General features: G+C 45.0%; 1 protein-coding gene across 1 annotated transcript in view; it reads left to right on the top strand.

Annotated features, from left to right (window-relative positions):
- The window catches only part of COLEC12 (collectin subfamily member 12), a 182619-nt gene extending 166318 nt beyond the window's left edge, over window positions 1–16301 (top strand). Inside the window, exons 6-10 of the mRNA XM_028838240.2 lie at window positions 155–643; window positions 2243–2379; window positions 3609–3718; window positions 13852–13997; window positions 15593–16301. Of these exons, the coding sequence (XP_028694073.1) occupies window positions 155–643; window positions 2243–2379; window positions 3609–3718; window positions 13852–13997; window positions 15593–15612 (902 nt within the window). The 3' untranslated portion in view covers window positions 15613–16301. The remainder of the gene's footprint in view (window positions 1–154; window positions 644–2242; window positions 2380–3608; window positions 3719–13851; window positions 13998–15592) is intronic.
- Window positions 16302–16746: the final 445 nt, after the last annotated feature.

The following is a 16746-nucleotide window of genomic DNA, read 5'->3' as shown; positions in this document are numbered from 1 at the left end:
AACAGTCGTATGATAAACAAATAATCTTTCCCTAATGTGTATATTTTGTATGCTAGGTTTTTTTAGTTTGGAGATTTTATAAGAAGAAAGATCATTCATAACTGTCATTCACAGTGGATTTCATGTTGACGCTTTTTTTTTTTTTATGTTTTAGGTCCACCGGGCCCCAGGGGTCCAAAAGGTGACAGAGGATCCCAGGGACCCCCTGGTCCAACTGGCAACAAGGGACAGAAAGGAGAGAAGGGGGAGCCTGGACCGCCTGGCCCTGCGGGTGAGAGAGGCCCAGTTGGACCCGCAGGTCCCCCCGGAGAGCGTGGCGGCAAAGGATCTAAGGGCTCCCAGGGCCCCAAAGGTTCCCGCGGTTCCCCCGGGAAGCCCGGCCCTCAGGGCCCCAGTGGGGACCCAGGCCCCCCAGGCCCTCCAGGCAAAGAAGGACTCCCTGGGCCCCAGGGCCCTCCTGGCTTCCAGGGACTGCAGGGCACTGTGGGGGAGCCTGGGGTTCCTGGACCTCGGGGACTGCCAGGCTTGCCTGGGGTACCAGGCATGCCAGGCCCCAAGGGCCCCCCCGGCCCTCCTGGCCCATCAGGAGCAGTGGTGCCCCTGGCCCTGCAGAATGAACCAACCCCGGCACCAGAGGACAATGGTAAGTCCGAGTCCTCCCTCCAGCCAGGGGGACAGGGCAGTGCATGTGCTTGAGACTGAGCCAGCCCCTAGTGTGTGGCCCCACCCATGTTATTTGTTTTTGTTTTTGTTTGAGACAGGGTCTCACTCTATCACCCAGGCTGGAGTGCCATGGCGTGATCTCAGCTCACTGCAACCTCCACCTCCCAGGTTCAAGCAATTCTCCTGCCTCAGCCTCCCAAGTAGCTGAGACTACAAGCGTGTGCCACCACGGCCAGCTAATTTTTGTATTTTTAGTAGAGAGGGGGTTTCGCCATGTTGGCCAGGCTGGTCTCAAACTCCTGGCCTCAAGCCATCCGCCTGCCTTAGTCTCCCAAAGTGCTGGGATTACAGGTGTGAGTCACCACGTCTTGTCCCCCGCTCCATATTATTTCACAGCAAAGGCATCTTAGGGGCTGGCACAGGAGCCCTGCTGCCAAAACAGGTCTCCACACCAGTCATGTGTTTCTCTGTAAACACCATCAGATTCTCTAGCACAAATTGTTTTATGTAGTATGTATGTACGTATGAATGGAACAGGGTGTCACTCTGTCACCCAGGCTGGAATGACGGAGTGAACTGGTGCAAACATAGCTCACTGCAGCTTTGACCTCCTGGGCTTAGGCGATCTTCCCACTCAGACTCCTGCGTAGCTGGGACCACAGGGGTGTGCCACCACACCTGGCTAATTTTTTATTTTCATTTTTTGTAGAGACAGGGTCTTGTTATATTGCCCGGGTTGGTCTTGAACTCCTGGTCTCTGGCAACCCTCCTGCCTCAGTCTTGCAACGTGCTGGGATTCCAGGTGTGAGCCACGGCACCGGCTCTTGCACTTGTTTATTTATAGGGGGCAGCCCTCAGAAGACAAACACAATGCAAAACATTTCCTTCAGGGAAGCCTGCGGCTGGCCACCCTGACCACTCTTGCCGCGTTTTACATCCTCACTCTGGGGATAGATGGGCTCCCTCCGTTAGCTCCATCAACATGCGGATGGAACCCTCAGCTATTGATGACTACAGTTAATTTCTTTTTGAGGTGTTAGATGTTATGGTGCCTTCTAGTCTTTTGATAATTAAACATTTGACAAAACTCAAATGTTTGGTTAGCAACCAAGCCTATTTTTCTCTCCTTCAACCCAACCCCTATTCTCCTTGATTTTGGTCGGTGAGGCCTGGGTTATCTTTGTTGATCCATGAGCCCAGTTTTGGTGCTGGGTTCTCACATCCAACTGTTCACAGGTTCCATATGATTCCAGACTGACGCTGAACATCTGTGCCTGCCCTGCTTCTTGTTGTTGCTTCTGTTATTTCTGTCATTGTGAAGACGGATCCAGACGCAGAAGAACAAAGACCCAGTCAAAGATCTTTTCCAGATTCTGTGGTTTTGGCTTGTGCTCTGCAGTCCACTCTGGGCTCATGCTTGCTGCGAGCACGTCCGTGAACATCAGCTGTGGGCCTCGTGCAGGGACGCTCAGGCTGCTCCCAGCAGGACCACAGTTTTGGCCTCTGAAACACAACTGAAGAAAAGCAGAGTGCTTTCTGTGATTTTTTTAATCATTGTTTTCCACTTTTGCATTCCTAGGCTGCCCGCCTCACTGGAAGAACTTCACAGACAAATGCTACTATTTTTCTATTGAGAAAGAAATTTTTGAGGAAGCAAAGCTTTTCTGTGAAGACAAGTCTTCCCATCTCGTTTTCATAAACACTAGGGAGGAACAGGTATGCCTGCCACATACTTGGTCGGGGAAACTATAATTTAAGGATAGTTTACATCTGGAAATTGCAGGCTAGTTGAGGATTTGGAGATATCACGAATTCCTAGTCACGTAAACATGGGAGGCAACATTACAGAGATTTGGATTTCATCCAGTGGCTAGAAGCGTTCATGGCATTGGAATTGTATCTTCATGATTCTTCCTGGAAGGTATTACTTATCAAGCCTGGAGATGTGTGGCTCCTTCTGGTGGCTGTTGAAATAATTATAATGCAGAGAAGCTTGAGGGCTGCCACCAGGCACCTGTGGGGGCAGAGACAGAGGCATGAGCACTATAGGGATGGAGTGGGGTGCAAGGGACCACGCATGGCCCCAGAGGAGTCAGGAAGAGCAAAGAAGGCTGAGGAGGCAGGGCCCACACATGGTGATGCTAGTGTCCACTCATTAGACCCCTTCTGTATGCCAGGCACTGTGCGAGGCATCTTCTCCCTTAAACCTCACAACAACCCTGGAACGTAGGTATTATTATTGTCCTCATTTGACAGATAGGAAAACTGAGGCCCAGCAAGGGTTATGCAGACTGAGACCAAAACTGCGGCCCGTCTAGCAACAATGCAGCGCTTTCTTTGATGCCACACCATTCCAGCAGCCTCCTCCCTTTTCCCTAAGTTATCTCCAGCAGACACAGTCCTGTAAACAGATGTTTCCTGTAGTAACTGACTGGAATGAGCACACGGCAGAGAGTGACCAAGCACCTGGGCTTTAGAATACACAGACCAGGCCCAAGCCCAGCTCAGCTGCTTCTCATGCTTGTTCAATGGGTGGTTATAAAAGCTTGAAGACACACTGCGTGCAACACACTGCACATGGGGCCCAGCCCAGAGGAAGTGCCCAATAATATCATGACTATTCCTATGATTAGGACATGGGAGAAAGGGGTGGGTGGTAGGAGGAGGTGGAACCAATGGACATTCACTGAGTTGTCTGCGTGATTTAGAGGAAGAGCCTCACTTTAACATCAGTTGTAAACTTGTAAGAAGAAAAAGTCAAAGCCCCCCAAACAGTGCAAAACAGAGCAACTAGCAAGAAAAAAGCAGAAAGCAAAAGCAGGCTACACGTTCTAACAAATATCCTCTTTTAAATTGTCCTTTTTTCTAAATGTTAAATAAAAGAAGAAGGCCTGAGACATCTGTTCTGAAAAATAGTCACGCACCATCCCTGGTTTGTTTTTCAGCAATGGATAAAAAAACAGATGGTAGGGAGAGAGAGCCACTGGATCGGCCTCACAGACTCAGAGCATGAAAATGAATGGAAGTGGCTGGATGGGACATCTCCAGACTACAAGTAAGTACTCAGAAGCTTCCAGATTGGTGGTCAGGCTCTCACTGTTCTGTTGTCGCTTCTTGCCCGACTCCCAACAGTTTCTTCCTTAATGACCTCATGTCCTAGACGCTCCTCCCAAACTGGGGCTTCTGGTACTAGTTGCGTATTTCCCCTGGAGAAATCGTGGTTGACAGTTGATACGCTGTCAAATAAGGCTTTCCTTTCTTCTTTTCATGGAGTGAATTTTTTTTCATTTCTAAGGAAAAAATCATGAAACTCATAAAACCACACAGCGTAATACTTCTGGTCGAGGCATTTTCTTTAAACGCTATGGGAAAGCATGATGAAGCCCAGGCAACCTCAAGCATGATCAGCATTCGCCCCAGGCGTGTTTCCAAGAACTGGGGAGCTCCCTTCAGGATCACACTGTGGATGCCCCTGACAACCTAGTTGGGCTTCTGGGCAGAGTGTGATTAGAAACTACAGATGTGTAATTTTCCTGGCTCGTGCTTGTAATCCCAGCACTTTGGGAGGCTGAGATGGGCAGATCACTTGAGGTCTGGAGTTCAAGACCAGTCTGGTCAACATGGCGAAACCTCGTCTTTACTAAAAAAAAAAATACAAAAATTAGCCAGATATGGTGGCGCATGCGTGTAATCCCAGCTATTCAGGAGGCTGAGGCAGAAGAATTGCTTAAATCCAGGAGGCGGAGGTTGTTGGGAGCCGAGATCATGCCACCGCACTCCAGCCTGGGCCACAGAGCAAGACTCCATCTCAAAAAAGAAAAAAAAAAAAAAAAGAAACTACAAATGTGTGATTTTCCTACACATAGGAAGTTAAAATACACCATAAACAAAGTTGCATTTGCGGGATAACCATCCCCTAGAGGTTTGAAGATTCCCTATAAGTCCCATGTGACCTAAGTTCTATGAAAGGAGCAACAAAGAACAGAATCACTTTGAGGTACCTTCTCAGCTAACCCAGAAGTCTCCAGGATCTCATCCTACCCCAGGGGATGTTAACCCCTTCCCTAATTCTAACAATGACTGTATTGCATCAGTTTGATTTTCACGTCTCCGTACTCTGACTTTGCCTCTAACAGGTGTGAAAATTGCAAGGAACTGTAACAAATGAAGCAGAATTTATTTAAAAAAAAAAAAAAAAAACCCTCTGAGTAACCTTTAGTTTGCTGGAGACAGAGAGGCCAGACCCTGCAGAGGCTCCACCAGGCACAAGAGCATCACCGCATTGGAAGCACTTTCTGAGCATTGGGCAAAGGCCGTGGTGTGGCCTCTGGGGCTGTCCCAGGAGAGGAGAAAACAAGGGTGTTTCAGGCCTAAGACAGTCTCATGGCCATGGAGGCCTAGGCGTGTATCAGCCGAGCAGCAAGGAGGAGGGTCAGAGGTGATGGAGAAGCCAGATTGAGGTTTTAAAATGTCCCTGTGTGCGTGTGCATGTGCATTTGGATAAACAGGCTCTTTCGTACTTTCAAATTCTCCATGTGAGTAGGATCAGAGGATAAAGGAGGAAATCAGAATAAGGCCATCTCTCTTTTATTTTTGTTTGTTTTTAAGAGACAAGGTCTCACTCTGTTGCCCAGGCTGAAGGGCAGTGGCACGATCATGGCTCACTGCAGCCTCTTATCTCCCCAGCTCACGCGATCCTCCCACCTCAGACTCCCAGGTCCCTGGGACCACAGGTGCACATCACCACACCCGGCTAATGGTTTCAGCTTTTGTTTAGACGTGGTCCACTATGTTGCTCTGGTTGGTCTCAAACTCCTAGCCTCAAGTGATCCTCCCACCTTGGCCTCCCAAAGCACTGGGATCACAGGTATGAGCCACTGCAACTAGCCAGGCCATCTCTTTATAAAAAATAAACACGTGGCCAAATATTGATTTGAAACATTAGAAGATTTTAGGTCTGCTCTGAAGATTTAGACTTCCCTTAAGGGCAAGTGGATGTCTGCTGCAGGTCTGTCAGAGACCCGTCTGCTTCTCTGCGCCTGTCCTGGGGAGAGGAAGGGGTGCCCCCTGGCATCCTCTGGCACTTGAGAATTTGCCTGATGAGCCAAGGAAAGTGCCCAACACATCAGGGACACACTTTAGGAGACCCAAAACGGTTGCAGGAATCACCATCTGAAACGGTAGCTGTAGAAGGTTGGAGCTGGGGATGGGAGACAGAGACTGTTTTCTTAGAAAGACAAATTCTGCTTTTTTGACAGCCAAGAGTGCCAGGGCCTTTTTTTTTTTTTTTTTTTTTTTTTAAAGAGTGTTGGGAGAAGCTGGAAAAAAAATCATCTTCACTTTTTTCACCGCCATAAATGCACAAAGGTCTGGGTTAGACTCACTAAGAAATTCAATCTTAAGCCTTTCCTCAAGGAAAAAACTGGATTGGCCCATATGGAATGGATTGGGCTGGAACATGACTGTCTGTGTCAGCTCTCCCAATGTGACATTTTTCTCCTCTTCCCTGGGGTCCAGCAAGAATGATATGATTTGGATGGAGCGCACCGGCTTGGTACCCAGGACCTGAGAAGAATGACGTCACCAGACACCTCACTGGGCACCCAGTCCCCAACCACAGCCATTTTGGAGCCTCCCAAATCCTCAGCTCTGCACCCCAGCCACCACACAGGCTGTGCTTCTCGTTTTCCACCCAAAGGAATACATAGGCACATAAAAATCCCCAGGATCAAATTTTGAAAGCAAGAATAAGTTAGGCAGGCATGTTATGAGGTCTCAATAACCAAAGGCTAATTTAATTTGACATATAATAATAAACATTGCACACACTAGAAAGCAAGCCAGTGCAGTCAAGGGAGGGAGTACATGCTCCAGCGTCAGCAAGATCGGGGTTCTGGGCCTTGAACCAGCAACTCTCAAAACTGCAGGGCCTCATGCGAGTTCCTCAGCCCCACAAAACCTCCATGTCCCCATTTAGAAGATGAATTTTACAAAAGTACCTATGTCAGTATTGTGAAAATCAAATGTGATATCTGTATGTAAAGCCTTTAGTACAGGGCTTGGCACGTAGGAAGTGCTCGAGAAATAGTACCTGCTGGTATTGGTCTATTATTACTATTATCATCATAATTATTATCATATTAGTTAGCAGTTGCTGATAAATACTACATAGCACATATATATTTTACAGTATCCTGATTGGGATGTCCACACAGTGTCTTACTCAAGTCCCACAACAGGTTTGTGAAGAACACAAGAAAAACGTTCTCTGCATGCCCTGGCAATGGGGACTGGGCTTTAGGCTCTCAGGGGTCTCCCACAAGTATAAACTGCCCCAAATATGTCTCCTCCCAGTCAGACCCACTTTTTTTTTGGAGATGGAGTCTTGCTCTGTCGCCAGGCTGGAGGGCAGTGGTGAGATCTCGGCTCACTGCAACCTCCGCCTCCTGGGTTCAAGTGATTCTCCTGTCTCAGCCTCTCAGTAACGGATTACACGCACCCCCCACCACGCTCGGCTAACTTTTTTGTATTTTTAGTAGAGATGGGGTTTCACCATGTTGGTCAGGCTGGTCTTGAACTCCTGACCTCAGGTGATCCCCCCGCCTCAGCCTCCCAAAGTGCTGGGATTACAGGCGCGAGCCACCACACCCAGCCATCAGACTGACTTTTACTCGCCTCGTCTTTGCATCTGTGGCCTCCAAGCATTGGCCCATCCACCTCCCTTACCCCTGCCACCAGCAGTGCTTTCTGGAACAGATCATCGCAAGAGACTATTATGAACAGTTATTCACCAAAAAATTGGATAACCTAGAAGAATGGATAAATTCCTAGAAACCTATAGCCTACCAAGACCGGATCCAGAAGAAATAGAAAGCACAGGCTGAGGTGGGAGTATCATTTGAGGCCAGGAATTCAAGACCAGCCTGAGCAACAGAGCAAGACCCCCATCTCTTAAAGAAAAACAAGGAAAAAAAAGGAAGAAATAGCCTGGCCAGCCTAATAACAAATAAGGAGATTGAAGTAGCAATCAGAAACCTCCCAAAAAAAAATAAGCCCAGGACCAGATGGCTTCACAGCCAAATTCTACCAAACATTCAAAAAGCATCAGTCCTTCTTAAACTCTTCCAAAAAATAGAAGTCGATGGGCCTGGCACCATTCCATCCCTTGCCCAGGCTAAGAAGAATTAAGTACCACTGCTTTCCCCTTACTCTTTTCTCCCAGCACACATACCATCCTTTTAAAATGGTTCGTGGGTTTCGTGGTTACTGTTAAAGAGAAAATAGACGAGGGGTAAAAGGCTCTATCCTCTGCGTCTCGGCCTCACCTCGTTTTTCATGCTGAGACCTGGTTGTGAAAGAGAGTGCTGGAATGGACAGCAACAGTGACATGGAACAGAAGCCAGAGGCTTAGGGGACACACAGATTGACCTCAGGCCTGTTTCCTATGAAACACTCAAGCTGACTTGCTGAATCTTACGGCTCCTTCTGTACCGCAGCAGGACGGGACCAGCTGAGGGGAAAGGGTGGCGTGAGATGCCAGCTGCAATGGCCCAAGACAGTTCCAAGGATGGGTCCCCAGCGGCTTTGGATCCACACACCAATACAATTTCAAAAGAAAGATTGGCAGGTCTGACGCAGATCAGCAGGATTTTATTTGCCGATTAAGGACAAGGCTTTAAAAAAGTACCAATTGGCAAATCTCAACATTAAAGAAAATAGTAAACCTGTAATTATTTCCAGGAAGAGACGGCTGGCCATCTTACATTCACACACACACACCACACCATCCTTATTCTTCTCCTTTCACCAGGTCCTGTGAAAACTTCATTCTTGGTCAACACCCAGTCCGTGACTGGAGATTAGAGTCCATTGGCCCATAGTCTCATGATAACATTTGATGAATTACCTTGAAGTGTCTGCCATGAGCCAGCCTCTGTGCTGGGCTGCAGGATATTTTCTGGAGTGTGGGGGCAGCAGTGTGAGTGAGCAGTCGTCATTGGGATCATGTTTTAAAAAGGCAGGTTTCCGGGGCCATGTCACAGTCAATAGAACATAGCAACCCTAACTGTGGATACAGCAAAGAACAGGCCTTCAAAGGAGATTTCAACATTCCCCTCTCAGTTACTGATGGACAAATGGATAGGGATATAATAGACACAATCAACTAACTTGACTTATTTGATATTTGTGGGACATTTCACCCAACATCTGCAAATACATATTCTTTTCAGGTGCGTGTGGTACATTCACCAAGATGAACTATATTCTGGGCCATAAAATAAGTCTCAATAAATTTAAAAGAACCAGAACTATAAGGCCAGGCACGGTGGCGCACGCCTGTAATTCCAGTACTTTGGGAAGCCGAGGCAGGTGGATCACCTGAGGCCAAGAGTTCGAGACCAGTGAGGCCAACATGGTGAAATCCCATCTCTACTAAAAGTACAAAACATTAGCCAGGTGTGGTGGCAGGTACCTGTAATCCCAGCTACTCAGGAGGCTGAAGCAGGAGAATTGCTTGAACCCGGGAGGTAGAGGTTGCAGTGAGCTGAGATCACACCATTGCACTCCAGCCTGGGTGAGACAGCGAGACTCCATCTCAAAAAAAAACAAAAAACAAACAAAAAAAACAACTAGAACTATATAGAGTATGTTTTCTGACCAAAATAATTAAATTAGACATAGATAGAAAAATATCTGTGAAATCCCAATTATTTTAAATCACACATTTCTTAATAACCCAGGGGTCAAAGAAAAAAAATCACAAAGGAAATCTGAAAATGTTTCAAAGAAGATGAAAACATATCAAAATATGTGGAGTGCAGCTAAAATAGTATTTAGAAAGGTATAGTTATAGCTTTAAAATACATATATTAGAAGCATTGTTTAAAGGTTGAAAATCAATTATCTGAGCTTCCACTTTACCAGGGTAGAGAAAGAAGAACAAATTAATCCCTAAGTAAGTCAAAGGAAGGAAAAAATAAAGACTGGAAAGCAGTGAAATAGAAAGACCAACAGTAGAAAGGATCTATAAAACAGGAACATGTCAAAGTTGATCTTTTCCTTTGGGAGGCCAAGGCAGGAGGATTGCTTGAGCCCAGGAGTTCGAGACCAGCCTGAGCAACATAGCAAGACCCCATCTCTACAAAAAACTTAAAAATTAGCTGGGTGTGCTGGTGTACATCTGTGGTCCCAGGTATTCAGGAGGCTGAGGTGAGAGGATCACTTGAGCTTGGGAGGTTGAGGCTGCAGTGAGCTGTGATCACACCTCTGCATTCTGGCCTTGGCTTTTTTTCTTTTTTCTTTCTTTTTTTTTCCAAGACAGAACAAGACTCTGTCTCAAAAGAAAAAAAAAAAAAAGGGCTGATCCTTTTACTGTTGGTGTAATGAATGTAGGTATAAGCATGTCACTGTGCAGACTGTCATTGTTAATGGAGGCTGCCTGCTAGACCTGTGAGAGCCGAACACATATGGGACCTGGGTACTGCCCACCTGCTCAGCAGAATGCTAAGGGAGCTTTTTTGCCTACCCTGCTTGCAGTTGCCTACCTTGGATCACCAGAGATGTGACAGTCTTCCTGAGAATCTCCCAAACACACTAGAAGCTCTTCTGTTCCTCTGTCCACAGGACATCATTTGATGGGAGTGTGCTATCACAATTACAAGTCACAGCTTTCATCTTCACATCACAAAGATAAAATGTGCTGCCTTTCTGTCTATGCAGACTGCTTCATATAATATCATACATTGTGCTTTTAGTTTTTTGTGTTTTATTTTTTATTATTTAAGATGGTCTAGTTCTGTTGCCTAGGCTGGAGTGCGGTGGCACAATCCTGGCTCACCGCAGCCTCAACCTCCCAGGCTCAAGTGATCCTCCTATTTTAGTCTCCTGAGTAGCTGGGACTTCTGGCATCAGCTGCCATACCTGGCTAATTTATTTTAAATGTTTTATAGAGATGGGGGGTTCTCACTGTGTTACCCAGGCTAGTCTTGAACTCCCGGCCTCAAGCGATCCTCCTGCCTCAGCCTCCTGAAGTGCTGGGATTACAGTGTGAGCCACTGTGCTAGGCTGAATTAGAGGATGCTAAAAGTTCTCTTCCAGGCTCTTTCATTCTACGGTCCTATATTCTAAATCCTATTTTTTTTTTTTTTTTTCTTGAGATGGAGACTCGCTCTGTCGCCCAGGCTGGAGGGCAGTAGTGTGATCTTGGCTCACTACAACCTCCACCTCCTGGGTTCAAGCGATTCTCATGCCTCAGCCTCCCCAGTAGCTGGGACTCCAGGCGCCTGCCACCAGGCCTGGCTAATGTTTCTATTTTTTTAGTAGAGATGGGGTTTCGCCATGTTGGCCAGGCTGGTCTTGAACTCCTGACTTTAGGTGATCCACCCACCTCAGCCTCCCAAAGTGCTGGGATTACAGGTGTAAGCCACCATGCCCAGCCTCTAAATCCTATTCTAAATATCTTATATTTAGATATATATACTTGATGTGTGTGTGTGTGTGTTTCCAGCTCACTAGAGCAGTCAGTCCAAGCATTTCCAAGATTCCTGGTGTACTCAGAGTATGATGTCCAAGTACATGTATGTGCTGCTACCACTCACTTCTGTGACATGTGTATGATAATGTAGAATTCGGGGCTTTGAGCCCCAGACTTCAGCCATTCATCTTGCCAGAATCTACCTGTGAATGAGGTTAAGGCACTGTTTAAGCTGACATTCTTCCCCAAAATATATACATTATGCTTATTTGGCATGTTATGTGCTATTTTATTATAAACACGCACACTGAGGGGTTTTCCCGCAAATCTCTCCATGTGATTTTAGCTTTGCTGAAGAGATGCTTTGAGACTCTGGGTGGTCAGTCCACAGAATAAATTGTCCCTGCAGCCTGCCTTCAGGCTACCCACTTTCCACCCATTCTGGCCTACTGCAGTCACCTCTGCTCATAGAACTGCATTCTGCTTTTAGTCCTAAGGAAAGCCTTGAGCACTGTATGTAAAGAATTCCAGTGACCTGGAAAATCAAATGGAGAAAGGTGATAAAGATTATCTCCTTTCTTATCACTCAGTTATTTCTCTGCCTGGTTGTTACATCCTTTTTATTTATTTAACTTAAAACGACTTAAAAGGAAACGCAAAGGGAAAATATTAAGCAGGACTTCTAAGCCCAAAGAAGTCGTAGTTATACAATTTCCCAATTAACTGAGAAATCAAGAATATCAAATATCCTATCATTATACCTTCAGGAGTCATAGATCTCAAATTTTATAAACAAAAGTAGAATCAAACCCCCTCATGTTACTGGCAGAAATGAATAAAATGTACATCCACAAGATCAAACTGCTCAGGCATTGCTGACATCTCCAGAAGAATCTCACAAGGTGGAAAGAGTTACACAAAAAAAGCAAATGTGAAAGTAAACTACTTTTCCTTCCAACTTCACCTCTATCTGGTGTCGGGCTGAGATTGCCACAGGCTGAAATGTTGAACTCATTGTGACTCGTCTGTTATGTAAGCTCTAAGAGTTGGGACTTTGTGTCTTCTCTGCACTGCTATGTTGCCATCACCCAGATGATACCTGGCTCATAGCAGGAGGGCTATGGATGCCTGGTGTGAGTGAGTGAGTGAGTGAGTGAGTGAGTGAGTGAGACCATTTTCTAACTCTCCCTTCTAAGTAGCATCCCATTTTTACTCTCACCAATCGATGGTTTCCTCTGAATTCTCTTTCATCACTAGGTTTATTTAATTGAGGCCACTCGATTAATATCTATATTTTTTTGAGATGGAGCCTCCCTCTGTCACCCAGGCTGGAGTGCAGTGGCATGATCTTGGCTCACTGCAAACCTCCACCTCCTGGATTCAAGTGATTCTCCTGCCTCAGCCTCCCAAGTAGCTGGGCCTACAGGTGCCCACCACCATGCCCAGCTGATTTTTGTATTTTTAGTAGAGATGCAGTTTCATCATGTTGGCCAGGCTGGTTTCGAACTCCTGACCTCAGGAGATCCACCTGCCTCAGCCTCCCAAAGTGCTGCGATTACAGGCATGAGCCACCACGCCCAGCCTTCATATTCATTTTTTTAAAATCCCAAAATACACATTTGGTGTGGGGGAGTCAGTTCTACCCTGTCCCCATCCTTTGACCATGGACTTCAACCGTCCTTTCACGCTGCCCTCTGGTTTTGCGGGTCTTATTGTCCAGACATGCAGGGCCATACAGGCTGTCTTCTCGGGTGACCTGAGGACACTCTGTGGCCAGTGCGGTAATGAGTCATTGTTTATGGGAAGCACCCTCTGCTGCAGATGTTCTTCCAGACCCTCCACGTGAGGCTGGCTTGTCCTCTCAGGCAGCAGCTGCAAGCTTCTGTGAATGAATCTGCTTCTTAGACAAGATTGAGCCTTCAAAGGGTAAGTCTGGAAGCACACCTGATTTATTCATGGAAACAGAATCAAGAACTGTTATCTGTGGCAAAGTGCTGTTCCGAGCCACAGCATCCAAGTTAAAAGCCCCATGTGAACTCATCCTAAAGAAACTTGTTTTTAAGAATCTCTCTCTCAAAAAAGGCAGTGAAATGTAGGAGTCATTTTCAGTAAGATTAAATTACTATTTATTTCTAAAGCGATCAACCTTCCACAACTCAGCCAGATAATCATAACCAGTTATTTGTAATTGTAGGTTCTTGTAAATGTATTTCAAAAGTCTTTCACTTTCTCTTCCTGGCTCTTGGACTTGTTAGAGGCAAGATATTGAAATGTACAAGGTCCCTCTGGGTTCTCACAAGACCGTGTGTGTGTGTGTGTGTGTGTGTATCATGTCCTCATAATGAATAGATATTCACACACATATATGCACTCATGCCCAGAAGTGAGCATTCCAGTACACATTAGAAAATCATTCATCTAACTGTCCCAAAGCAAGATCCACTCCCTCCGCATTGTGATGAACCAGCGTAGTGAGTTTGGTTCATGGTAGCAAAGATCACAGGCCTGCAGGGAGATGCTGCGTTACACATTACTCTCCAAAACAGCTCCTCCTTACTCTGAATAAGAACACGTACTGCTTCTTAAACTGCATTTTCATTCCAGCATAGATGACATGCTTCAGTTTTGTTTTTTTATATTTCTCTGCTGCTCTTGAGTAAAGAAAAGCTGTGCATTACTGTGCAAATAACATTCAATTTCTGTTTTGCTAAAAGAAATTGGAAAGCTGGACAGCCGGATAACTGGGGTCATGGCCACGGGCCAGGAGAAGACTGTGCTGGCTTGATTTTTGCTGGGCAGTGGAACGATTTCCAATGTGAAGACGTCAATAACTTCATTTGCGAAAAAGACAGAGAGACAGGTGAGCCGTAGATGGGATTTAAGAGGGAGCTGCCAGCTTATGTCCTATGAAAGGGTGAGGGGTGGTGAGTACAAGGGCCCTGAATGCAGGCTCTGCAATTAGGTTTCAGTCCTGGTTCTGCTATTTATTAACTGGGCAGGTGATTAACCTCAGGGGAATAGTAATAGCATCTTCTTCACAAGGTTGTTGTGAAGATTTAAATAATAAGTGTGCCTCACATGTAGGAAGTACTCAACGAATGCTAAACTAACTGACCCAGATAAGTATCTTATATTGTGAGTTAATTGTTCTTTAAGATATAGCACCAGCCGGGCACAGTGGCTCATGCCTGTAATCCCAGCACTTTGGGAGGCCGAGGCAGGCGGATCTCCTGAGGTGGGGAGTTTGAGACCAGCCTGACCAACATGGAGAAACCCCATCTCTACTAAAAATACAAAATTAGCCGGGCGTGGTGGCATGTGCCTGTAATCCCAGCTACTCAGGAGGCTGAGGCAGGAGAATTGCTTGAGCCCAAGAGGCAGAGGTTGCAGTGAGCCGAGATCACACCATTGCACTCCAGCCTGGGTAACAAGAGTGAAACTCTGTCTCAAAAAAAAAAAAAAAAAAAAGAAAGAAGATATAGCACCAATATTAGTCCTTTTTCATAGACATTCATACACAGCTAATCCAGGTGGCCACACATTCAGTTCCACGAGTATCTACTGAGCATCTACTATAGGCCAGATCCTGTGATCCATAATAGAGAGAGATCGTCTGTGCTGCTTATAAGCTCATAAGCCAAAGCAGCTTGTGGAGATTTTCTTGACTTCAAAGGCTGTGTACCTACAGCTTTATTTAACACACGACCCTCTTTGGCATGCGGCATCTTCGTTTTCTTCACCAGAATGAGATTAAAAGTTTGTGATGGGGATGGGGGAAATGGGGAATGAAGGCAAATGGGTATGGGGTTTCTTTTTGGGGTGATGGAAATGTTCTAAAATTAGACTAGATTGGTTCTAAATTGCATAACTTTGTGAATATACCAAAGACCACTGAATTATATACTTTAAATGGGTGAATTATACAATTTGTGAATTGTATTTCAATAAAGCTGTTCATTTAAAAAGTTGGCAGTAAACAAAAACCTCAAATATATTTTGGTCAAACTATTTTTGGAAGTAACTGGGGCATAAATTATCCATATTGCCATTCAGTAGACAATTATTGAGCACCTTTGATGTGTCAGGCATTGGTCCAAGTGCTAGGGACCTTAAGACACATAGGAACTCACAGCTGGGTCAGTTGAGCGGGAAAAACACAGATATCTAAACAAGAGATTATAATTGATGGTGACAAGTAACTCAGATTTGTCTTTTGTATGCTTTGTTTGGCCATTTGGGATTTGAGTAGGGACCAGGCTTCCCCAGAATAGGCTCTTTCAAAATGGAACTTAGCTTTTCATCTGAATAAGATCTTCTAGATGTTTCTTTGAAAATATAAGCATTGTTGAATGATGTATTTTAGACACTGTTCTATAAAAATACACGTTTCTTTTTTTTGAATTGCACTTTATTATTTAAGAAAAACTAATGCCCATTCTTATTTCTCTCTTTTAGTACTGTCATCTGCATTATAATGGACTGTGATGGAATCACATGAGCAAATTTTCAGCTCTCAAAGGCAAAGGACACTCCTTTCTAATTGCATCACCTTCTCATCAGATTGAAAAAAAAAAAGCACTGAAAACCAATTACTGAAAAAAAATTGACAGCTAGTGTTTTACCATCCATCATTACCCAAAGACTTGGGAACTAAAATGTTCCCCAGGGTGATATGCTAAAATTCATTGTGCACATGGACTGAATCACATAGATTTTCCTCCGTCAGTAACCATGCAATTATTCAAATTATATCTTCCGAAGTATGGAACACTACAATCAGAAAAAGGCTATCATTGATTGTTGAGTTATAGGAAGAACTTAAGCATATACTGTGTAAACAGTACCATACGTTTCTAAAAATCCCAAGTGTAGGAAAAATATGCAGACATACAGATATATAGGCCAACTCTTAGTAATAATATGAAATATACTTAAAGAGCTTTTAAAACTTTGTATTTTTGTACAAAATATTTGCCTTTTACAATTTTTTTCCTTTTTTTTTTTTTTTGTCATTTTACCAACATAATACATGGAGCCAAAGAAAACAATAATGGTACTAATAAAAACTCCTAGGGTTTCCTGTCAGATTTAATTATACCCAGTGGCAAAGAATTTTTTCAATTGTGGTTTTAAAAAAATAATTAAATATACATGTGTATATATATATTTTTTTAATGTTTCATTTCCTCAGAGGAGTCAATCACTTGGAATGTCTAGAAATATCCTTACAGATTTTGCCAGTGTCAATCAAGCCTGCACGCATGCACGACTCAGTGAAGTGGGCTGTGCCTTGAGCCCATCACCAGCCAACATTCCTGACATGTGCCTGATCAGACGCAGAAGAAGTGGGCAACTCAAGACATGCTTCCACTTCATTTTGGTGGAGTCAGGAGGTGTGGGGGATGGATAGGCATCTGTTGGGAAGGGCACTGAATCTGGCCTCTCTAGAAGGCCCTATTTCATGGCTGAGCTATGACTGTACTTGGTATTAGACCACTACCAGAGCCGATGTTAACTGTCAGGAACGTATGGCGTCACATCAGTCAAAGACAGAGATGCCAGAAAGATGGGAACCAGCTGCATATTACCTGGAAAGTTTGTTTTCTTAA

This window comes from Macaca mulatta, chromosome 18 (genome assembly GCF_049350105.2).
Source record: "Macaca mulatta isolate MMU2019108-1 chromosome 18, T2T-MMU8v2.0, whole genome shotgun sequence".
Lineage (NCBI taxonomy): Eukaryota > Metazoa > Chordata > Mammalia > Primates > Cercopithecidae > Macaca > Macaca mulatta.
This window is presented reverse-complemented; position numbering and strand designations above follow the sequence as displayed.